Source organism: Phyllobates terribilis, unplaced genomic scaffold, assembly GCF_046119375.1.
Source record: "Phyllobates terribilis strain yellow unplaced genomic scaffold, ASM4611937v1 Scaffold_7__3_contigs__length_470593459, whole genome shotgun sequence".
Classification (NCBI taxonomy): Eukaryota; Metazoa; Chordata; class Amphibia; order Anura; family Dendrobatidae; genus Phyllobates; species Phyllobates terribilis.
Window position 1 is genome coordinate 386,027,622 of NW_027362767.1, and position 25,734 is coordinate 386,053,355.

General features: G+C 43.2%; 1 protein-coding gene across 1 annotated transcript in view; it reads left to right on the plus strand.

Annotated features, from left to right (window-relative positions):
• Positions 1–24,565, plus strand: part of PRX (periaxin) — a 48,549-nt gene extending 23,984 nt beyond the window's left edge. The window contains exons 2-7 of the mRNA XM_073641486.1: positions 5,775–5,830; positions 5,912–6,007; positions 9,478–9,591; positions 13,218–13,377; positions 15,366–15,559; positions 15,709–24,565. Of these exons, the coding sequence (XP_073497587.1) occupies positions 9,565–9,591; positions 13,218–13,377; positions 15,366–15,559; positions 15,709–21,924 (6,597 nt within the window). The 5' untranslated portion in view covers positions 5,775–5,830; positions 5,912–6,007; positions 9,478–9,564 and the 3' untranslated portion in view covers positions 21,925–24,565. The remainder of the gene's footprint in view (positions 1–5,774; positions 5,831–5,911; positions 6,008–9,477; positions 9,592–13,217; positions 13,378–15,365; positions 15,560–15,708) is intronic.
• Positions 24,566–25,734: the final 1,169 nt, after the last annotated feature.

Below are 25,734 nucleotides of genomic sequence, written 5' to 3' on the forward strand. Positions count from 1 at the left end.
ATTCTCAAATCTTAATATTTTTAGCTGCAAAAAAAAATCACGGACGCCTTAATTTATTTTACGGACAGGGAAAAAAAAATGTTACGGACTGCCCCGGAATTTCTGGATCATTGTCAACTCTAGTCTGGGTGCTGAGACCCCACAATCTCTGAAACAAAAAGGCAGCAGAACTCAAATAAGCGATGCTTTCCTCTGGGACTGAAGGACTGACATCTACATGCCCATCATTAGCTAACCCCATCTACCCAAGGAGAGTGGCACTACTCACCATTTGTCTCAGCGATCAGAGGGGTCTAAAGTACTTGGACCCTTGCAGATTAAAACTTGCGACGTGTCTTCAATTTTTCAAATGTGCAATTTTACTTTTAAGTGGTTTAAGTAAAGCTGGCCATATACACTAAGGCCTCATTCACACATCAGTATTTTTGATCAGTATTTGTATTCCAAAACCAGGAGTGTCTCCAAAACACAGAATAGGTGTCAATCTTTCAATCATACTTTTCCTCTGATTGTTCCACTCCTGATTTTGGCTTTCAAATACTGATGCAAAATACTGACCAAATACTGATAGTGTGAATGAGGCCTAAATGGCTGTCGGCCGAACAATGTTTTACATCGATATATCCATGTATGTATATATATGTATATATATATATATATATATATATATATATATATATATATATATATATATATATATATATATATATTACTGCGTTGACCCATGTTTGGGATCTCCCTGTGTTGCCGATTATCCCCCGGGGTACCCCCAGAGTGAAGGTAGCAGGTGGCCATCCCGCACACCCATGTGTCTGCAAACATCCATCTCCTGTTACTTTATATAGCTGCAGTTCGTGTTTGCCCTGCCTGAAGAATGAGGCTGATCTTGACCTTACAGAATGAGTTATTATGATATCTGACTTAAGCCAAGGGCTCCTTAATGTATTTCCAAGATAAATACTAACTAAATGTAACTGCAATTAACCCCAATATGTCATTTTGCTCCCCTTTCTCTCATACATAATTTTCAAGACATTGAGGAAGCTGGAAGCTGTTGGAGATTCTGACACAATCACTGTGCCTTTAAAGGGCTTTTCCCAGAAATTAAACTGGATAGGTGATAAATCATAAATGTCTGATTATTGTCGGCCCTACCACTGAGATCCCCACGAATCAGGTGATTAACACCTTCAATTTTTTGGTTCTGGGAGCTCCCCCTAATGGCAGCAGCAAGTACACACAACTTTATCATTTCTTTTAGAAATATGTGTTTTCAATTTTTTTCAAATGTAATAGATAATATATACCCGTATTCATTATTCAATAATGTAATAAATTTGCGGTCAATGAAAAAAAACAAAAAACGTTCGTATTAAAGGGGTTTTCCCCACGAACAAAGTTCATTTTAATTAATAAATCTTGGAATAATAATAAGTTCCACAATTGGATGTGTTTAAATAAAATGATAATACCACAGCTCCTGGGTAGGAGGGGGGAGTATACAGACAGGACAGCAGGGGATCACAGCTGATTCTTTTTGTGAGGTAAAACACATCACTGTCTGTTTTTAAAAAATGTTTTACCTCAAGCAAAGAATAATCTGTGATCCCGTGCTGTCCTGTCTGTATACTCTTTTGCTTCCTCACCTGCCCAGGAGATGTGGTATGATCAGACCATGTCTCTGTACGGTCAGACACAGCCATTACACAGTACACAGCAGGGGCACATGTATAAGATTATCTCAGCACAGGGAGATTTTATTTAAACACATCCAATTGTGGAACTTATTATTATTCCTATATGTATTGATAAAATCAACTTAAAAAGTAACTTTTTTTCGCGGGAAAACCCCTTTAAATGTTAAGAATAAAATCACTTCCGGATAATGGGTTGCTCATATTGGTGTAAGGCTCGTTACAGTGTTACCCTCTCTTGTCTGACCTATCAGTTTTTTGCAACTTCTTTTGAAGCTGGAATGGAAGCTGATCTGTAGTACTAGAGAACGGCCACTACACTCACTCTCCATGTTCCTGCTTTGTACACAGCCTACATCATTCATGTCAAACTCTGGCCCGCAGGGTGATTATATTTGGCCCGCGTCACCAGAACCACCACCCCTATGTGGGCCCATTATACTGTATGGAGCACTATGTGGGGCCCATTATAGTGTATGGAGCACTATGTGGGGCCTGTTATACTGTATGGAGGACTATGTGGGGCCCGTTATTCTGTATGGAGCAGTATGTGGGGCCGGTTATTCTGTATGGAGCACTAGGTGGGGCCCGTTATTCTGTATGGAGCACTATATGGGGCCCATTATAGTGTATGAAGCACTATGTGGGACCCGTTATACTGTATGGAGGACTATATGGGGCCCGTTATTCTGTATGGAGCACTATGTGGGGCCCATTATTCTGTATGGAGCACTATGTGGGGCCATTATACTGTATGGAGCACTATATGGGGCCCATTATAGTGTATGGAGCACTATGTGGGACCCGTTATACTGTATGGAGGACTATATGGGGCCTGTTATTCTGTATGGAGCACTATGTGGGGCCGGTTATTTTGTATGGAGCACTATGTGGGGCCTGTTTTTCTGTATTGAGCACTATGTGGGGCCGGTTATTCTGTATGGAGGACTATGTGGGGCCATTATACTCTATGGAGCACTATATGGGGCCCATTATTCTATATGGAGCTCTATGTGGGGCCTGTTATTCTGTATGGAGGACTATGTGGGGCCCATTATACTGTATGGAAAGGTATGTGTGGCGATTAAAACTGTTTGTAGGACTATGTGGGGCCCATTATTCTGCATGGAGGACTGTGTGGGGTCCATTATTATGTATACTGGTCGTCCCGTGACTTTGTCCCAAGTTTTTCATTTTGGCCTTCTGTGTGTTTGAGTTTGACATCCCTGCTCTACAACTACCCAGAACTACAAACATCTGATTGTGGGGGTGCCAGATATCAGACCCCACCAGTCTGGTATTGATGACCTATACTTATGAGAAGTTATCAGTATCAAAGTAGAGGACAACCTCCCAAGATCTGAGTTCACTAGATGTGTATTTTGATAACTCAGTCCCAGTGTGCCAGCTATAAGTAGGTGTACATTTGTGCCAATTTCTGGCAAAAGTAATTGTAAAATGAGTTGATATATAGGAGGCACTAACCACTCCTACTAAGCCTGCCACATCTCTCCTCCCCTCCCATTAAGACTGCTCACATTTCTCCTCCCCCCACTAAGCCTGCCCACATCTCTCCTCCAAGTGCTAACCCTACCCAAATCTCTTCTCTCCCTGCTAAGCCTGCCCACATCACCCCTTCCCCTGCTAGGCCTGCCCACATCTCTTATTCCTTAGCTATGCATGCCTATATCTCTCCTTCCCCTGTTAAGCATGCCCACATCTATTTTCCTTCTGCCAAGACTGCTAACATCTCTTCTCCTCCCCACTAAGCCTGTCCACATCTCTCCTCCCCCGCTAAATGTGCCCAGATCTCTCTTCCCCCTGCCAAGCCTACCCCTGTCTCCTCCTTTTAAGCCCACCAAAATCTCTCCTTCCCCTCCAAAGTCTGCCTCATCTCTCCTTTCCCTGCTAAGCCTGCCTACATTTCTCCTTCTAATGCTAAGCCTGCCCACCTCTCCCTTCGCTCTGCCAAGCCTACCCACATATTTCTTCACTCTGCCAAGCCTGCCTACATTTCTCCTTCCCGCTAAGACTGCCCACATCTCTCCTTCCCCCGCTCCACCTGCTGAGCCTGCCCACATCTCTCCTCCTGCTGCTAAGACTACCCACATCTTTTCTCCCCCGCTAAGTCTGCCCACATCTCTCCTCCCCCTTCTAAGCCTGCCCACATCTCTCCTCCCCTTCTAAGCCTGCCCACATCTCTCCTCCCCTTCTAAGCCTGCCCACATCTCTCCTCCCCCTCCCCCTTCTAAGCCTGCCCACATCTCTCCTTCCCCCACTATGCCTGCCCACATCTCTCCTTCCCCCACTATGCCTGTCCACATCTCTCCTTCCCCCACTATGCCTGTCCACATCTCTCCTTCCCCCACTATGCCAGCCCACATCTCTCCTTCCCCCACTATGCCTGCCCACATCTCTCCTTCCCCCACTATGCCTGCCCATATCTCTCCTTCCCCCACTATGCCTGTCCACGTCTCTCCTTCCCCCACTATGCCTGTCCACATCTCTCCTTCCCCCACTATGCCTGTCCACATCTCTCCTCCCCCACTAAGCCTGTCCACATCACATCTCTCCTCACCCTGCTAAGACTGCCCACATCTCTCCTCCACCTGCTAAGCCTACCCACATCTCTCCCCCCCCGCTAAGCCTGCCCACATCTCTCCTCCCACCACTAATCCTGGCCACATCTCTCCTCCCCCCGCTAAGCCTGCCCACATCTCTCTTCCCCCTGCTAAGCCTGCCCACATCTCTCCTTCCCCCGTTATGCCTGTCCACATCACATCTCTCCTCCCCCCGCTAAGCCTGCCCACATCTCTCCTCCCCCCGCTAAGCCTGCCCACATCTCTCCTCCCCCCGCTAAGCCTGCCCACATCTCTCCTCCCCCCGCTAAGCCTGCCCACATCTCTCTTCCCCCTGCTAAGCCTGCCCACATCTCTCCTTCCCCCGTTATGCCTGTCCACATCACATCTCTCCTTCCCCCGCTATGCCTGTCCACATTACATCTCTCCTCCCCCCGCTAAGCCTGCCCACATCTCTCCTCCCCCTGCTAAGCCTGCCCACATCTCTCCTCCCCCTGCTAAGCCTGCCCACATCTCTCCTCTCCCTGCTAAGCCTGCCCACATCTCTCCTCCCCCTGCTAAGCCTGCCCACATCTCTCCTCCCCCCGCTAAGCCTGCCCACATCTCTCCTCCCCCCGCTAAGCCTGCCCACATCTCTCCTCCCCCTGCTAAGCCTGCCCACATCTCTCCTCCCCCTGCTAAGCCTGCCCACATCTCTCCTCTCCCTGCTAAGCCTGCCCACATCTCTCCTCCCCCTGCTAAGCCTGCCCACATCTCTCCTTCCCCTGCTATGCCTGTCCACATCACATCTCTCCTTCCCCCGTTATGCCTGTCCACATCACATCTCTCCTTCCCCCGTTATGCCTGTCCACATCACATCTCTCCTTCCCCCGTTATGCCTGTCCACATCACATCTCTCCTTCCCCCGCTATGCCTGTCCACATCACATCTCTCCTCCCCCCACTAAGTCTGCCTACATCTCTCCTTCCCCCGCTAAGCCTGCCTACATCTCTCCTCCCCCCGCTAAGCCTGCCTACATCTCTCCTCCCCCCGCTAAGCCTGCCTACATCTCTCCTCCCCCCGCTAAGCCTGCCTACATTACTCCTCCCCCCGCTAAGCCTGCCTACATCTCTCCTCCCCCCGCTAAGCCTGCCTACATCTCTCCTCCCCCGCTAAGCCTGCCCATATTTCTACTGTCACTAATCCTGCAAACATCTCGTCACTTTTGAAAAGCAGTGAAGGAAATGTAAAAGGGAAAAAAAATTCTCTTAAATTTGGCGGAAACGTCTGTGCGCTAAAAGTGCTAAAAGTGTACTCTTTCTTCTCTTGTCTCATCCAATTTGCATTTTAAATTTGGCCTGATCAAATTCATCACTTCTTCACAGACAGAAAAGCTCGAACTACTTGGCTTATAAATCATATAATTTCCAAGGGTCAGGGGCGGATATATCAGTACAGTAAATGCTTGGGATTTCCTAGGATTTCTATATTTGTTGGTAATGACTATTGCATTTCTTCGTAGGTACAGAGGGAGAACGAGTGGAGAGTCATGTGTCGAGTAAAGTATTTGAACCCCCTGTAAGTATTTCTGCTCCTGCTGATGACATTATTCAGAAATTTCTTATATAAATCTGATTTTACTGCTCACTTTCTCCTTAGCCAGTAAAAGAGAAGTTCAGTCCCCTGAAGCAGAGGTCTCCCCCCACCAGCCGCCCCCACCTGTCCCCGGAGGAAATCAAAGACGCAGATCGAGCGGTGAGAATTTCCTCTTATTCATTAGAAGAAAGGGAAAAGGATGTTACGCTGAGAAGTAACATGCAGCAGGGTCATCTCCACCCGACATCCTGTGCTTTCATACTAGGTGAAGAGCTATAGAGAATTGGACCTGATACCAGGACTCATTAAATCTGAATTAACTTGATTCTTCGTTATTTCCTGCCCTCAAAATAATCCAATGTCATCTCTGCTGGGTTATATCCCTTCTAACCAGCGCATTGAAATATTGAAAATAGCAGCCACAGAAATCATAGGGGGCCATAGAAAATGTCATTCTTGGACTCCCTTTACAGGGAGCTTTGGGATATTTTTAGGTAGTAAATATCCAACTCTCCATTTTTAGGTTCAAACGTCTACCAGTTCATTTAGTAATATGTCTTTGTAGCACTTAGAGCTCCATTGTTTTGCTTAAATTGTTACTGAACGTTCCAAAAACTTTTGATATGTCACAGACACGTCAGAAGTTTTGATTAGTGGTGGTCCTGGTCCTGAGATTCTCCCCAATGGTTAAAAAGAAGCCAAGTCAAGCATTGCTCTTCTTTTAAACTCAGAATAGTCTAGAGTCTAAATGGGGACTTAATAATTGCTTGTGTTGTACTCCCGCAATCAACAGTCACCATTTTTTGTATCAGCCATGTTTGAGCAAAAATTTTGCACCTTTTTTTAAAGTTTGAGTCTACTCTTGACACTTTTCCAAAACATAGTTGGGGGCTTAGTGTAACAGGTGAGGTATGCAGCCACCCGAAAGATTGTTTTTAGGGCAGAAACTATTGTAAATTATAGCACAACTCTATACAACAAGTTCTGATAATTACTGTATAGGAAGTCTAAAGTTTTCTAAGAGTGCAGTCACACCTTAACATGTTCATATTATTATGTAACAAAATTCTGGTAGCATGCAGCCACCACTAAGGAATAAAGGCCAGATGGCGTGGTAGTAACGTATTCGCGGCACGTTTGACTTCATGTGGTTTTGTAAAAACAAGCTTTGATTTTGCATTCTTTGACTGCATGACCCAAATTTATTAGAATATGGAAGCACTCCGCTCACTTATGTCCATGCGCGGAATCACCCATCAAGTAGCAGCAGAACAGATTCCCAGAAGAATTCCAAGAGACCAAATCTAAATCCAGCAAGTTAAAACGTGTCTTTATTGCAGTCCATGTAAAAATATGTACAAGTCAAGTCATTAAGTGGATGTATCTTACAGGTACAACATCCCAGGAAGGTATCACTTTGTGTTTTGAACTTATATGGCTCTTACTTATATAGGTTCAAAACGCGTCAACCTTATCTGATGTCTTCCTGGAACTTGTTGTACCTGTAAAAATAAAATGTATATATTTAAATGGCTTCACTTGTATACATATACAATAAAGACAAGTTTTAGAGTACTGGACTTGGACCTGGTCCCTTAGAATTCTTCTGGAAACTTGTTCTGCTGCAACCTAAATTTAAGAGGTAATTGAATGTGTAACACCTGTGATATTGGCCCCCGCTAAACAACAAGCAGTCTCAAAACGCACTGTCAAACCATGCATGTTTATACAAACACTGCATGCAGTCTACTGTGTTTGCAATGAACTGCACAAGGTTAGCTCACCACACTGACCAATGCTAGTCAATAACAGAGGAGAAAAAAGGCCGGCTCACTCATCGATGAAGATCCAATGCAGAGGAAACTTTCAGTGCCACAAACTTGGAAAAGAGGAGGAAAAATTCCAGCATCCAGGTCTTCATAAAAAACCCTTTATTGTAAATAATATTAAAAAGTCACAAGTCCAAGATCCAACTATTTACAAGCAAACGCGTTTCATTGCAATGACTAAGGACGGCGGTCCAAAACGTGTTTGATTGTAAACAGTTGGATCTTGGACTTGTGTCAGAATTCCTGTTGTCCTTCTACAGCTTGACCACTAGTGGCTGCTATTGTTCACATTAATAATTGTGCTGCAATCCCACTGGTTACCACTGGAGGTTGCTGTTGTGTTCTGCAATTGCGCTTTACTAAGTTGGCAGATTCTGAACCTGTGGGATCCATCTTGTTTCCTGTTTGGGCCTACTTAAAGCCACATGGATCTCTCACTCATTGCTTGAGTATTGTGTCAAGCTGTTAACATAGTTCCAGTCTCCAGCTCCTGAACATTCTTACCCAGACTGTTCTCACCTATCTACGGATAGTTTCCTACAACTCCTTTTCTAACCCCAAGAACGTCTACTACGGCTTGCTGTTCCTTCTCGTGCTCCTTTGGCCACTGGTTTCCAGCAGTACTACACCAGTGTCGCAACAACTTGTGACTTTTTGATATTATTTACAATAAAGTGTGACTCCAATGTTAGTCAGTGTGCTATTTTCTCCTCTGATCTAGGGTATGCGTGGAAAAACTTGCAGCATACACTATTTTTTCAATCCATTTGACGAATGGGACCGTGTTTGTTTAAATGGCAGGCGGCTTCTGTTCCTACCAACAAGAAGCACACAGACCCAATCACATCTGCAATTTGTGGATGGTCAGAGAATGTCAACATTCATCAGAACCAGGCTAACTTTTAAAAAATAAACTAACAGAAGGTCATTAAAGAATATGTACACATTTGCACAGTTTTTTTTTAAGGTTCATTTGCTTTCTAAATGCAACTTTATAAATTATCTTCATTAGAAAATGTCTCCTATTTTTCTGCTGTAGAGCATTTGTAAGTCCTTTTGTTTAGTTAAGTGCGCTGCAGAAATGTTACAAATCTCCTGAGAACTCTTTTTGCCCTCCCTCTCCCTTCTCTCAGTGTTAGAGATAACGGCACAGAGGGGAAGGGTTTGTACAGAGATCTCCACAGCCTGGGGAGGAGACAAAGCATGTAAAGTGTCAGGGAAGGCAGACAAAACAGGCTAAAGAAAAGTAGGAAAGCACATGCAGAGGAAATATGTGCAGGATAGACACTGTGCTGATATATGAGCTAATGAAAACCGCAACAGCTTGGAAACATGCAGACGTCACATCCAGCCTATATTACTGGGGAGGGGCACTACCATAGGAAATAAATCTAAAACTTTAAAAAGCTGCAAACTGCATATCGAGGAGGTCTAAAAATGAAGATTGCAGACTGAAACTTAGTGCAATTCTATCTCTATCTCAATCCGTCTTGATCTTTCCTTTCCTGTTTTATTCGGTGCCAGTACGTCTTACGTGCTACATCAATAAGAAAGTCTTTTCCGCATTAATTTCTTTGGCATTTCCTGTCTTTCTGTGAAGAAGTCAAAGTTCTCTTTTCACTTCCCCCAAATTATAAAACAAGACTGGATTGAACTAAAGTCTATAGATTACATAGGTAAAGCTTTTAAAAGGAGCTAGTAATAGCACTGATATATATGCAGGCCAACAATGGCGATGGTTCTCAAAACATAGGATGATAATGGTGGTTATGGTTTTTGATGAGGCTCTCTTGTTTTCAGGCACAAAAGGAGAAACTACACGCAGAGTTAAAGCAAGTTTTGCTTCTGAAAGGGCAAAAAAACTCTGCAGAACAAGAGGAACCCAAGATGGAGACTAACGTGAAGATCACAGAAGTGAGATGTCATGTCATCCAATTTTTAACTTCTAATCCTACCTTTGTTTCCATATGTTTTTTTATATAGCCTATTCAGGTCAGGTCTAGACTTGTTTTTTTTTCGTTCGTAACAGCTATGAAAAGCAAACCCACTATGGATATGAATCAGGCCTTATACAACAGCTCTGCCTGTTCTGTTTGGCTGCTAGGTATTTGCACAGCCCCATCATAAACTCACTAATACGTCAGTGCATGTAGAGCAGATTCCCTGTACCATAAGGATTATAAATTACAAACAAGGGAGTACATATAAATCATGGGGCCCCTTAACAAGAGTCTGGAAAAAAATATTAGTTGAAGTCACGTAACATGCGCACAGTGATAGAAGGACAAACCTCCCATCTTCTAAACACAGGGAGAGGGGCGTGTATCCGGAGCATATCCAGAAATAGTGCCCCTACTGGAGCACCTTAGTGTTCTTCACTCATTGCGATACCCTTTTCAGAGCCCCCACACATTATGATTAATGGCCCCTCCCACCAATATGATACCCCACAGAGAATTCCTACACACAATTTGTCCCCACAGTACCCCCCACATGTACAGTATGATGAACCACCACAACAAGCCCCTATAATATGATGCTCCCACAGTCCTCCCCTACAGTATGATGCTCCCAGTGTCCTCCCCGACAGTATGATGCTCCCACAGTCCTCCCCGACAGTAAGATGCTCCCACAGTCCTCCCACACAGTAAGATGCTCCCACAGTCCTCCCCTACAGTATGATGCTCCCACAGTCCTCCCACACAGTAAGATGCTCCCACAGTCCTCCCACACAGTAAGATGCTCCCACAGTCCTCCCACACAGTAAGATGCTCCCACAGTCCTCCCCTACAGTATGATGCTCCCACAGTCCTCCCACACAGTATGATGCTCCCACAGTCCTCCCACACAGTATGGTGTTCCCACAGAAGCCCACACACTGAATGATGTCCCGACAGGCTCCCCACATAATATGATGGCCACTAGAGCCCCCCATACAGTATGATGTCTGCGCAGACCCCCAAACATTATGATTTCCCACAGGCCTCCATACAGTATGATAGCTGCCACAACTAATGATGGACAAAATCTAATAAAAAAAAATTCTCACCTTCAGGGGTGGATTAAGAGTAGCCAGGGCCCCGGGCACTTTGGAAGACGTTGGTTCCCCCAGGTACCCAATGTATCACGTGACATGTCACATGATTCCTGTTTGATAGATCATGTGATAGGTCATGTGAGTAACACACAGGTGCTCTGGTGCACATCTGTAGATGGAAAAAAACAGAGATAGCGGTACGCATATCTCGCCATGCGAATGTTTCCCTTTTGTGCAGCATTATGCAAAACATAGCGCTATATAAAATAGAGCAGGGTGGGAGATTAATTTTCCCAAGGGGCCACATGAGAGACCGTGACTGCTGTGGAGGCCGAACCAATAGGCTGAAATTAATTCTGCTCAATATTAATATCAACATATTAATTATAATTATTTTTTTACATTAATTGTAAGACTTAATATTGAGCACAATTAAATATGCTGACATCCCCCCATATCCTCCTATATCCCCCTGTCTGTAAAGAGCTGTGGAATTAACGGCGCTATATAAGTGAGTAAATAAATACAGTATGAGCCCCCTACATACAGTATGAGCTCCCACATAATCCCCCTATATACAGTACACATAATCCCCCTATATACAGTAATAGTCCCCATATAGCTCCCTATATACACTCTAAGCCCCACATTGCTCTCTATATACAATATGAGCCCCACATAGCTCCCTATGTACAATATAAGCCCTATATAGCCTCCTAGATACAGTATGAGCGCCCATATAGCTCCTTAGATACAGTATGAGCCTCATATAGCCATCTATGTCCAGTATGAGGCCGCACGTAGCTCCCCATGTCCAGTATGAGGCCGCACGTAGCTCCCCATGTCCAGTATGAGGCCGCATGTAGCTCCCTATATCCAGCGTGAGGCTGCACGTAGCTCCCTATATCCAATATGAGGCCGCATGTAGCTCCCTGTATGCAGTATGAGGCTGCACGTAGCTCCCTATATGCAGTATGAGGCCTCACAAAGCTCCCTATATGCAGTATGAGGCTGCACGTAGTTCCCTATATACAGCATGAGGCTGCACGTAGCTCCCTATATCCAGTATGAGGCCGCACGTAGCTCCCTATATTCAGTATGAGGCCACACGTAGCTCCCTATACACAAGTATGAGGCCGCACGTAGCTCCCCATATCCAGTATGAGGCCGCACGTAGCTGCCTATATACTGTATGAGGCCGCATGTAGCTCCCTATATGCAGTATGAGGCCGCACATAGCTCCCTATATGCAGCATGAGGCCGCACATAGCTATCTATATACAGTATGAGGTCGCACATAGCTGCCTATATCCAGTATGAGGCCCCACATAGCCTCCCTAGATACAGTGTGAGCCCCCACATAGCTCCCTAGATACAGTACACACATGCAGTCACACACACACATGCAGTCATGCACACACGCAGTTAGACACCAGCAGGCATGCACACACACACACACACACACAGTCATGCACATGCAGTCACACACACGCATATACAAACACACACATGCAGTCACACACATGCACATGCAAACACACACATGCAGTCAGACATCAGCAGGCATGCACACACAGTCTTGTACACACATGCAGTCACACACACGCACATGCGCACACACATGCAGTCACACACGCAGTCAGACACCAGCAGGCACGTGCACACACACAGTCATGCACATGCAGTCACATATACACATGCAGACTTGCACATATACAGGTCGCAGAAATGTGCACACACACAAACATATACAAAGACACATAGAGGAATAAACACATTTGAAGATATACACAGAAATGCATATAAACAGACATATCACACATTCATAGATAAACACAATCATACATGCACACACATACGCACTGTGTCACACACGCACGTCACTCACCTTCCCACGGCTTGTCTCCCGTCCAGCTCCTCTGCGGTGGTAAGTAGTAGTGCAGGGCCCACTGCGTGACGTCACTTTAGCAGACACGGCTGCGGCGCGCACAGGGTCTTGTCTGCTAGCTGTGATGCGGCTGGGCCAGCACACAAGCAAGTTTATAGGTTCAGTGCTGGCCTGGCTGAAGAAGAAGCAGGGGACCTCTACAGCTGCTGGGGGAGCGCCCCGGGGCAATTGTAATGAGGGCAATCTGGCCATGGGCCCCCCGGAGCCACGGGCCCTGGGCAGTATCCCAGATTGTCCTCATTATAATCCGCCTATTCTCACCTTGCCCCATTAGCCCTAAGTGCTGCTCTATTTTGTCCAATGTGTGGACAGCAGGCACAATCTAGAAATGTCATCGCGCCTGCTGTGCCAAGTCTCAGATGCAAAGGCTGAATGGTGGCACAGGTAGCTGACAGCTCCCTATTCCATTATTGCATTCAACGGTGGCCGCGTGGTCTTCTGACTACAGGCAACTAAACCATCAGTGTTAGAAGAATTTTCGGTAGCTGCTATATGCAGACAGATTTGAAAATATTTCTAGGTTGTTTTGGTTAATATCTTGTCATCTTTCTCCAGGAGAAGCTGAGAGCTTCAGAAATGGTGGAGGTGATCGTAGAAACTGAAGCACAGGCTGGAATGTCCGGTATAAGCATCTCAGGAGGAGGCAGAGATGGACTCTTTGTTTCAGATGTCATCAAGGACTCCCCTGCTGCCAAAAACTTGTCTCTGCTTCAAGGTAAATATTGGTTAGAGTCGGGGGTGTATGTGATGCGCCCCCTGGGCCTTGTGTGTAGGGGAATACCCGGAGCCAGGTCTCTGTGTAATACTAGGGGTTGTAGTCTCCGTGGCGGCGACCCAGTCCCATGGCTCAGGGTGGTCAAACCAGTGGCGGATCTGTTTATTTGGGTTGTGTAATGCTTAAATGTCCGACTACGCCACCCGTGGATTGCGGTCACTGAGAACCGCCGCTGCGGGCAGACTGCTGAGGGTGATGTTGTGTGCGCAGCAGAGGGTAGTATAGCCTCAGGGCAGTGAGTGCAGATGGTGGGGGTGATGGTGCGCGGGAGCAGCAGTAATGACTCAGAGTCCAGTGATGCAGTCCAGGGTCTTTACTCACAGTTTTACACTCCAAGCCACTTCTGCAGATGATGGCTGCCCACGTCATGCTGTGCTCAACAGGTGAGGGGCTTGGCCAACTCCCAGGTACCTTTGGAGTGCTTTTCAGGACCCCCTTCATGTGTCCTTTCTCTGGCCTGTCGTACCCCACAATTGACCACGTATGTTCCGTTTCCCTGGGTCCTATGTGGTGCCTTCCTAACAGGTGTAGTGAGGGGCCGTAACACGTGCAATGCCACCGCCTCCGGTTACTAGCTGAGGGTAGTTGCTCTCCTCCACTAGATGAGGGATCCGGTTCCCTTTCTTGGCCTGACCCCCCTACTCTGGTAGCGGCGGGCGTGCGTGGCGGCTGGCCGGTCCGCACCCCTGGGGTCCCTTCAGTCTTCTCCTAGAGCTTCCTCCATTCTTCTCCCTTCCTTCCTTCTCCTCCAGGCCCAGGCCTTAAGACTTGGCCTGCCTGCGGAGCAGAGCCCATGCAGAGCCTCTGCTCCCAGCCTCCTTCTCTCTCTTTCTACTCCTTTCTCCCTGACTCTAAGATGGTGCCCACCATATATACTCCCCTATACAGTGCACCCGGGATCTACTCTCCCCACCCACACACTACCGGGTTCCCCCTTTCTAGGTGTTCCCTCCCCCCACTCCAGCCAGGGACAGGGACAGTTGTGCTCACACCCGGGAGCATTGTCGCCCTGTCCCCCGGAAATGTGGTGTAGTGCATGTGGGTGTTAGGGTCCTGAGCCATACTCCATCCTTACCTGAGAGTGAGATATCACACCTCTGGGTGAGATGCAATACCTCTGTAGCGACCGAACCCTCGGGGCGCTACATATGTACCATAGGGGAAGAAAATGGAGCAGCTATAGGGCCATTGAGAATACAGAGAGAAGGTTTGATTTGCAAAATCACTTATCATAACTAATGATTAGAACCTTATACATTTTCTATGGGGTGCACAATGTTAGAAAACAAAGGCGGGAAACCAACTCAATGATCAAGAAAAAGAGATTAAAGAGGCACTCCAATCCTTAATGTCTGATAGATATGAGTCCAACAAGGAATCCTGTTGCTTACTTGACTGCCTTTTGCTGCATCCGGGTGCAAAATGACTGACTAGGTGGCTGTGCATGCTTGGCTGTGCTCATGCAGTACATCCATGGAAGTAAATAGTGAGAACCACGTAGATGTGCAGCCACCTTACCATTCATTCTTGACCTGTATTCTAACCAGGCAAGGGAAGGAGTCCAGGAACTCTCTAGGTTGGAGATAGTGACTCATAGATGGGACTTGCACCTAACAGACATCATTTTATGCTGTAGATATACCTTAAAGGGGTTGTCCACTACTCCAAGATCAACCCCTTCTTGAACTAAATTTTTGTCACCGATAAAATAATAAAAAAACTATACTCACCTCCTGCTCCGGCGCCGTTCCAGCGGTGTCAGCACTCACGGTCCTGGAGCTCTGGTGTGGTGGAATGACATGTGGTGGTCCTACTAGTGGACAACCCCTTTAAATGTTTGAGGTAGGGAGACTCATTTAAGGGAAAACCAGCACAAATTCTGTCTATGATGGTTAGTACCTTTTGCTTATAACACATTTTTTTCACAGGGGACCAGATCATCAGTGCCAGAGTTTTCTTTGAAAACATTAAATATGAAGACGCCTTGAGGATCCTCGAGTATGCCGAACAATATAAAGTCTCTTACTGCCTGAAAAGGACAGTGCCGTCTAGTGATGTTACAGTGTCTCCAAGCTCCGGGAGTGTGGAAGTGAAGGGTCCAAAAGCTAAGATGCCAAAATTGGTATGTTATTTCGTAGATTCAGCAAAATTATTATGACATGTGAAACTTTTGATGGAAATATTTGATCTATACGACATAATTTCTAAATTAACCTACAGTATTCATTTCATACAATGCATATATTTCATTAAATGTTTTGATTTTTTCAGACTGTCAAAAGCCTGACACCCGTGAAGAAGAAAAAAAAGAAGGTTACAAGTCAAGTTAGTGACTCAGAAGCTTCCATGGAAGCCATAAAAGGTTCCGAACTTTCTGCTGCCAGCTTGGACATTCCACCAGTAGATGTTGAATTTTCCTTCCCCAAATTTTCCAAAATTCTAAAAAGCAAGGGAAGTACAGAAGCCAAAACTGGAACTAAAAGTACAGAGATTACCACCAAAGTAACTACCACAGAGCAAAAAAGGCTGAGGATGAAGTTTCCAAGGCTTAGAGTCAAAGACGCAGCAGCTGTTGGGGGACTTTCTGTGGATGTTTCTGAGTCCAAAGATGTTTCAACTAAAGAGAAAGCTGCAGCTGTTCCTAAAATAAAGAAGCCAAAAGTTGATGTTACAGTGGCCAAGCCAGATTTTGAGATTGCAGCACCAAAAATTGAAATTGCAGCTCCAAAGATTGAAGTTGCAACACCAAAGATTGAAATTGCAACACCAAAGATTAGAACTGAGGCTAAAGAAGAGAAAGTTTTTAAGACTCCTCAAGTGGAACTTGATATACCACTAACAAACATAAAGAGTGAGATAGAGACTTCTGAAAGAATAAAGGCACCAGGCCTAAGCACCTCGATTAAAATTCCAGATGTTGAAATTAAGATGCCAGTGACTTCTGCTGAAGTGGAAACACCAGAGGCAAAAATAAGCATGCCTTTCTTATCAAAAGTTGGGATCTGCACACCACAAATAGAAAAAGAGCAAGAAGTTTCTCTTCTAGTCGATGAAAGGTCAAAGACTGAAATCAAATTACCTTCAGTTGAAATAGCAGCACCTAAATTAGATGTTGACTTAAGTTTACCAAAAGTTGATGGTTCAGTGGAAGTAGAAACACCAGACTCTACTAGTCGAGGCCTACAGATCAAACTACCAAAGTTTAGCATGTTCACTAAAACTACAGAAGTAACCCCTCCTCAAGTCAAAAAAGAGATTAAGGGAAAAGTTTTAGAGGAGAAGGTAAAAATGCCTTCTGTTAAGTCTCCACAAATTGATATTTCTCTTCCTAAAGGGAAACTTGTAGGAGATAGTCCTGATAGTCAAAAGAGAAGTTCACTAAAGTTTCCTTCTATCGACATCTTTGCACCAAAAGTGGACTTAGACTTATCTGTGGAGTCAGAAGAACTTTCTGTTGAACCTATTCAGGTTCCAGATGTGTCCCTTAAATTGCCAAAAATAAGTACCCCTAAGATAGGCATGAAAGTTAAGGATGCATATGTTGGCACTATTCCACAAACAGATATGAAATCTGAGAAAGTCGAAGCAGAAAGTATTATTGAAATTCCAGATGTTACACTGAAAATGCCCAAAATAGGTCTTCCAAAATTGGGCTTAAAGAATGATGTCCAGGATGTTGAGTCAGAAGTGGCAGCTCAGAAAGGTGAACATGAAGAATTTAAACTGAAAGGTCCTAAACTGAAACTACCAAGTCTTGGAGGTTTCCTGGGAAAAGAAAAGTCAGAGGTAGATGGATCAGATTCTTCTTTAGAAGCGGAAGGAAAATTAAAGTTTCCAGCAATTAAGATGCCATCAATTGATATTTCATTACCAAAAGTCCAAGACAGTGAGCCAAGTAAACTAGAGGGCACCATCCCTACAGCTAAGATCGATAAAAAAGCATCAGAATTAGAGGGTACAGACTTGAAGTTTAAAATGCCCAAAGTTTCCTTGCCAAAGTTTGATGTGACAACAAAACTTGGAAAACCCGACATGTCTCCTCCAAAGTTCGGAATTCACATACCTACTACTGATGTGAAATTAAAAAGTGAGAAACTAAAAGAAGAAAAAATAATTATTTCCGATTTGGATATTTCTGTTCCTAAGACAAAAACATTTGACCTTAATTTACCTTTCCAAAAACCTGACCTAAGTATTTCAGGAGAGAAGCCTAAAGTTGCAATGAAGTTTCCAAAAGTAGAGTTGGATTCAATAGCATTTGATGGAGAGACTGGAGATTCAAAAGTAGGCATTCCTTCTATTAAAATGCCAGCTCTCGAGATAGATGCTCCTAGCCTCAATGTTGACTTAAAACTGCCAAAAGTGAACACTGAAGGAACCAAGGTTTCTATTGAAGACAAAGATACTATATTCCAGATGCCAAAGTTAAATCTTCCTAAACTCAGTGACGTAGCTAAAGATTTAGCTGTCGAACTTGATGTGCCAAAGGTGACAGGTGACATTTATCCACCACACCTTACTGCAGAAATGAAGACTGGGGTGGACACAGAAGATATGGGACTAAAGATGAGTTTGCCAAAAGTTGAGATCGGACTTGGAAAATCCACTGAATTTGGTGTTGGTGAAATAAAAGAAAAGGCTGAAATGAAACTCCCTAAAGCAAAACAAGAAAAAAAAGTTGTAGAAGATAAAGAGGCTAAAATGAAGTTGCCATCAGTAAATCTCCCATCTCTTGAGATAGATACACCTAAAATCCCTGATGTGGACATCGCTGCGGGCATTCCAACACTTGAACTTGATGTGTCTGGGAAAGAAGACTTAACAACTGCTGTTTCAGGTGATATTGATACCAAATGGAAAGCACCAAAGTTTTCTTTTCGTAAACTTGGTATTGCTGGATCCAAAGCTAAGAAAGGTGAAGTAGATGTAAAGACAACAGATACTGAAGGAGACACTGGACTTGCAGTCAAAGGACCAAAAATAAAAATGCCAAAGTTTGGAATAGTTTTTCCAAAATTGAAGCAAGATGATGAAGTGGAAATAGATAAAAAAGCTAGCAAAGCCAAAGTGGATGCTTCTGCTGGTCAAATGGACTTATCTTTAGATGGTAAAGTTAAAGTTCCTTCAGTTAAACTTCCAGCTTTTGATATCTCTGCTCCAAAGTTAGATGTTGATATTGCCCTTCCCAAAGGAGATGCTTCTACGGTTACTGACAAATCTTCTGAGATTAATATTGACATTCCAGATGTCAAGTTAAACCTTCCCAAATTTTCCATGCCAAAATTTGGAAAAAGCAAAGAGGATTCAGACATCGAAAAAACTAAAGTGCAAGGTAAAATCACTCCATCAAAATCAGTAAAAGCCGGTGAAGCTTCTGGTGAACTAGATGGAAAAAGCGCAGAAGCCAAGGGGAAAGGCAGAGAACTGAAAATGAAAATGCCTATTATCAAGATGCCTTCATTTGGAATGTCAAAAAAAGATACAGATGTTTCAGAGGCAAAAATTGGAGTGAGTTCTTCAGAAGATAAAACTAAGGAAAGTAAGACAGTTGCACAGGAAGCAAAAGTGTCTCTAGAGACTGAAGGTGGAGATGGAAAGACTTCTTTTATTAAAATGCCAACATTTAAAATGTCATCTCCAAAAGTGAAGGCACCGGAGGTAGATCTGACTTTAAAAGGTTCAAAAGAGAATATTCAGATGCCTGATGTCCACATTAAAGTTCCTGATGTTGAGCTACCTACCTTTGGAATAAAGAATGATCGAACAGCTGAAGTGTCACTTTCTAAGGCGGAAGTCGTAAAGTCTATGGAACCCAAAGATTCTGACCTGCACTTTGTTGATAAAATAAAGATACCTTCTCTTGAAATATCTGCACCTTCAGCTGCATCTGCATTACAAATTTCTGCTCCATGTGTTAAACCAGACATCTGTACATCCATACCAAAAGTAGAAGTAGATGTTTCTGATGCAGACATTAAAAGATATGGAGGAGATTTAAAAATACCCACTCTTCCATCCATTGGGATTTCAGTTCCAGAAGTCGAACTAGATATAGGTTTGCCCAAAGTAAGCTTGGAGCATGAAGCTGATGTCCGCATGGAAAAATCATCTGCCAAAATAAAGATGCCTAAAGTTGAATTGCCAAAGCTTGAGGAATTGGAAGCCAAGATAGACATTAGTGGCATTAAATCTAAAGACATTGAATATGAAGGAAAAATCAAAGGGCCTAAGCTAAAACTGCCAAATGTTGATATTTCACTTCCAAAAGTAAAATTAGATGAAGACGACATACCATTTATTGAAAGTGACTTTAAAATGCAGGGTTCAAGTACTGAAGTAACTACCACAGAGGGATTCTTCAGTTTGCCGTCTGTAGAGCTCCCAAAAATGTCCACTCCTAAAATAAGGGCTCCAGAACTGGAACTAGATATTAGTCTCAGCAAAGAGGACTTATCCAAGTCATCCAAGGTAGAATCAAGTGGTTCTGAAGGTGAACGACATGATCTAAAACTCAAGATGCCGAAAATAAAGATGCCCAAATTTGGTGGCTCTATGACAGGTGTAGAGGAAGGCACTATCAAAACAGGTGTGAAGGCTTCCAAAACAGAAGATAGTTCTGAATCTGGAATCATGGGCTTCAAAATAAAAATGCCTAAACTCCAAGTAGGATCTCTTAAAGGGAAAGGAGGGGGGGACAGAGAGTTAGAAAGTGACCACAAAATGAAAATGGCTGCGAAAGGCGATTTGAAGATGTCAGATCATGAAGATTCTGACAATAGCCATACGTTCAAGATCAAAATGCCATCATTTGGGATTTCAAAAGGGACTGCAGAAGCTGGCACAGAACCTTTGCATCCGTCTGAAGAGAGTACAGAGTTAAAGATTAAAATGCCAAAAATCACTTTGCCTGATGTTGGGTTTTCAGGGGGTGAAGGCGAAAAGACATCCTTGGAAGGTGGTCATACTGATGCAGTTAGCAAGGTAAAAAGCATCACATCATCAAATATTGAGGAGTTAGAATTAGATGTAGGGTTGAAAATGCCAAAAATTAAGATGCCAACAATTAGTCTACCGGGACGAAAGGGAGATGATGACATGGAGATTTCTCTTGATGGGGATTCCGAGGGTAAGAAGTCATTGTTCAAGATGCCAGATGTGGAACTGTCTACTCCAAAGATTAAAGCATATGGTGAATATGAAGTGGATGGAGCAAAAGTGGAACAGAAACGATCAAAGGACTTAGAAGGAGGTGATTCTCCAAAGAAGAGCAGTAAAATCAAGAATGAACATAAACATGACACTACTGAAGAAGATTCTGAAAAGAAATATAAAGTAAAACTACCAAAATTAGCAGTTGGTTTACCAAAAGCTGTAGCTGGAGATGTAGAACTTTCTCCACCCAAATTAAAGTCAGAGACAAAAGACAGCGAGATCGGTATTAAAGGTTTACGCTCTGAATACGAGTCTGATCAACACGAAGGAAAGAAGACAAAAAAAAATATTTTCTCTCTCAGCAAAACCAAGGACAAAAGTGCAGGTCTAATATCATCTGATGTAGACACGAGTCTAGAATTTGAAGGTCCAGAACTGAAGATTAAGTTACCAAAAATAAAAATGAAGCCTTCTTTTGGTCGGTCAAAAGGCAAAGGTAAGGGGTCTGAAGTCAATGGAGAAGAAGAAACAGATGCAGATTCCAGTGATGTCACAGCTAAGTCTTCAAAAATCAAGTTCCCCAAATTAGGGTTTTCCTCCTCCAAGGGAAATTCTGGGGACTTAAATATAAATGGAACCTCTAGCCATGTGAATGGGGAGACTGAAGTTTCGGCCCAGAATGGATCTCAAGATGGTTTTATAAAGGTTGGTAAACTCAAGTTTCCTAAGGTTGAATTTTCATCACCATACAAGGGCAAAGAAATAGACTCAGAAATGAATCTCAAATTGGTCAAGACTGAAGAGCCTGAATCAAAGGATGAAGGTACAGAAAGCTCTTTTTCCTCTAAATTTAAGTCTCCTAAAATCGCTTTCTCTGGTTTCAAGAAAAAAGAGAAGAGTGAAGATCATATAATTACCTCATCTGCAAGAACAGAGATGGCAACTATGGAAAATGTAAGAGAGAGTGAATCAAAATCAGGGATGGGTCGTCTCTCTCTTGGATTTCTATCAAGTAAATCAAAGGGGGAATACACAGTGGACAATAGTGGTATACATAAAGACAATGAGGGTGATTCCAGTAAAGACAAGTCAGCAAAATTTAAGATTCCCAAGTTATCTCTGAACTCAAAATTAGGGGCAGAAACGGAATCAAGTAAAGAGATAAAAGAAGAAAGTTCACAAGGTTTTGAAATCAGCCTGCCACAGGTGAGCTTTACTACCCATCAAGAAGAAGAAACCAAGACAGAGGAAGAAACAACCTTGGGTTTTCTAAAAGTTACAACAACAAAACAAATCAAGACAGAGACTGTAACAGAGAAAACCCTGGCCATATAAGACAATATGTGTGTTAACTCAAGGACTTGATTTGCCAACTATCCTGAAATGTTGCAGGCTGCACGTTCCAAAATAATCTCTCCACTCTAATCTTCTCCTGCACCTCAGTGACTACAATGGCGCCCCTCCAAAACTGTCTCAATGAAGGTTACCATACTTGTCTGTGTTTTAATCCTTCTAAATTGATGTGTTTATTACTTAACGCATTACATGCCAGGGTTCTTAGAAGAAGCATAGACATGTAGATGAAATATGGTGTTCACTTCATGCCATGCAATATGGACTCGCTAAGAAATACAGTTTTGAGTAGGGTTGTAGCTACCATTCCCTAATCTGAACAGATGCAGAGATACTGGAACTGACATCCCAGGGGCCTAAGTAATTTTTTAGATTTTTCACTTTTCGAAAACAATATAATGAGATTGGTCACCCAAATGCTTGGTTTTGGGGAAAAAAAAAATCACATACCATTAGGTGATTTGGGCAAAGTTGGACATAGAAACTCTATAGGATACATGCATAGCCAGGGTATGGGTACAGTACAATAGTGGGGGCCTACCCATTATTACAGTCTCCACACATTAACTCCTCGTTAATCCTGCCTGATCAACTACCTTTGTCCCTATTTGAAGCCCCAAGCTATTTTTTTAAAGGGTTATTCCCATCTTCATAGCGTATTGTCAGATAGTGGTTGTAAAAACAAGCCAAGCCCTTTTACAATTTTCTGTTTGTTAAAAGTTTTCAGTTCCTGAGATAACACTTTTCTTTTGCTTACAGTTTGCTACCTAGGAGACCGACCACAACTCCAGTCTAGCAGTGGTGGCCGAAAATGCACATTACTTACAAGCTCTTTTCTCTTGCGCTTGTAAGCACTGCTTCAAAGCTCGGCAGGACCACTGGACCTCACTGTTCGCTTCTAATACCAGCCAACTTCAGCGCGGCGCTTACAAGCTAGACAGCAAAGGTGGTCGGTCTCCTAGACAACAAGATGTAAATAAAAGTGTTAATATCTCAAGAATGGCTGCAAATTTTAACAAACAGTGAATTACAAAAGTGCTTCTTTTTACCTTCTATGTTGATGGGAATAACCCTTCAATCAACCTGGGAGCTTCTTCCAGTTGCGACAGTAGATAGCTGAACAGGCAGGATTAACAAGGTGCCTCAACAAATGTGTGGGAACTTTGCAAAATGGCTTGTTTTTAGAAAGCACTATCCAACAATGCCCATCTATAATTATGGGAATAATCCTTTAATTTATGTAAAATTCACATATTTCACTGAATAACATATGATAAGCAAAATTATTCTGTAGACCGATATTTATATGGCTAAGGCTCCTCTCTTGGATATTGCAAAGAGCATGACCACAATATGCCTCCGCCTAGATTTTAGAATTGCAACAATGAAAATGCTATGGAGGATCATTTCAGAAAAGTATAAGATTTATTCCACACGGTCACTTTGGTATCATCCCCAAATTACGGTAAAAATTCTGTTTAATGTATCGTTCAGGTCCAAACTCAGTTATTTCTGTTAAGTAAATATTCCAACATTACACCATGTTCTAGCTTGTATATGGGTGCAGGTCCACTATTTTTTTTTCTCAACATCTACCATTTTTGTATAAATTTGCTCCACCTTTTCCCCAAAAAACCAACCTAACCGAAAACCTAATTTCCATTATATTTTTGGAGATTCTCCTGCTTTCGCCATAAGTAAACATATGAGGCCATGGTGACATAATACCCTTCATCACAGCTTTGGTTATATCTCTACCATTATGGTCATGTGATCTACTAATGAAGAGATATATACTCTATATAAATTTATAAAGTGAGTCACAAAGGCCCGGATACTACTTTGAGAATATTTTAGAATTTCTGTATAAATTATCAGTGGCACCAAAACCATGGCCAACGTTTGAGAACCCTCCAGAGCTTTCTTTGACTTGACCTAAAAAAGCTACCGGTGAAAAAGGGTAATCTTTAAAAAGAAAAGTTCAATGCCCTAATCTCATTCTACATTAATAACTCTAAAACCCAACACTGTCACTTCCTTCTGAAAACAATTCACTGTACCCCCAAGCTTTAGGGGTGGTTTCATGGTCAAGCCCAAGTTTGGTCAAGCCTACTTTTATGAAGACACCACAGGCTATGTAGCTGTGTGTAGAACATAGGGATTTTTTTTCTTTGGGAGGTTAGAGTATGATACTTGCGTGTGAGAGAGTTTCTTGCCCTGCAGACTGTTGTGATATCTGTGTTCACCATCAATAACAACACATTTATGTAAAGATAATTGTGAATCTCTAGAACAGCGATCTCCAACCTGTGGCTCTTTAGCTCTTCATGCTTGGAGTTAGAGTTTTGTAACAGCTGGAGAACCACCGGTTGAAGAGCATTATTCTAGAAGCTACTACAAGATGTATAATGTTTTTTTTGTATTTACTATTATTGTTAATTATTAATAAAAATAAAAAAACTTTATATTTGAAGTGGAATCTATCGTTTTGTAAAGCACCAACTAACCCCCTTCCTGCTTTCTTTTATTTCTATTTTATTTTTTTAAGTGGAGTTTTGATGTAGTAATCCAGTGTTTAAATCAGAATGTTTTAATAAATATTTTACTGAAAACCACAAAAAAAGTGTACATTTTTTACTCTCTACATCAACGACAGCAGCAAAATAGTTTTTGTACTCAGAGATGAGGGTAGGATGGGCTAGTGAAGAAATCTCAATACCAAATTTTCATAGCTATAGTTAGAATGAAAATGGCAACATGCACATAAATACATCAAAGAGAGCCCCCCCAAATTATGTATACATATACGTACACATATGTATACACTGCTCAAAAAATTAAAGGGAACACTAAAATACCACATCCTACATGTCACTGAATGAAATATTCCAGTTGCAAATCTTTATTCATTACATATTCGAATGTGTTGAGGAAAATAAAATATAAAAATGATCAACGTAAATCAAAATTAATATATCCCATGGAGATCTGGATTTGGAATGATACTCAAAATCAAAGTGTAAAATCAAATTACAGGCTGATCCGACTTCAGCGGAAATGCCTCAAGACAAGAAAATGATGCTCAGTAGTGTATGTGGCCTCCAAGTGCCTGTATGATCTCTCTACATCGCCTGGGCATGCTACTGATGAGGCGGTGGAGGTTCTCCTGAGGGATCTCATCCCAGATTAAAGCATCAGTCAACTCCTGGACTGTCTGTGGTGCAACGTGGCGTTGGTGGATGGAACGAGACATGATGTTTCAGATGTTCTCGATTGGATTCAGGTGTGGGGATCAGTCAGGCCAATTCAAAGCAGCAATGCTTTCATCATGCAGGAACTTCTGGCACACTTCAGCCACATGAGGCCTAGCATGGTCATGCATCAGAAAGAATACAGGGACCACTGTACCTGCATATGGTCTCACAAGGGGTCTGAGGATCTCATCCCGGTATCTAATAACAGCATGTTACCTCTGGCTAGCACATGGAGGGACGTGCGGCCCTCCAAAGAAATGCCTCCCCACACCATTACTGACCCACTGCAATACCAGTCATGCTGAAGGATGTTGCAGGCAGCAGAACATTCTCCACGACGTCTCCAGACTCTTTCACATGTGCTCAGTGTGAACCTGCTCTCATCCGTGAAGAGCACAGGGCGTCAATGTTGAATCTGCCAATCTTGGTGTTCTTTGGCAAATGCCAATCTCCTTCACGATGTTGGGCTGTAAGCGCAACACCCACTTGTGGACGTCTTGCCCTCATACCACCCTCATGGAATCTGTTTCTGACAGTT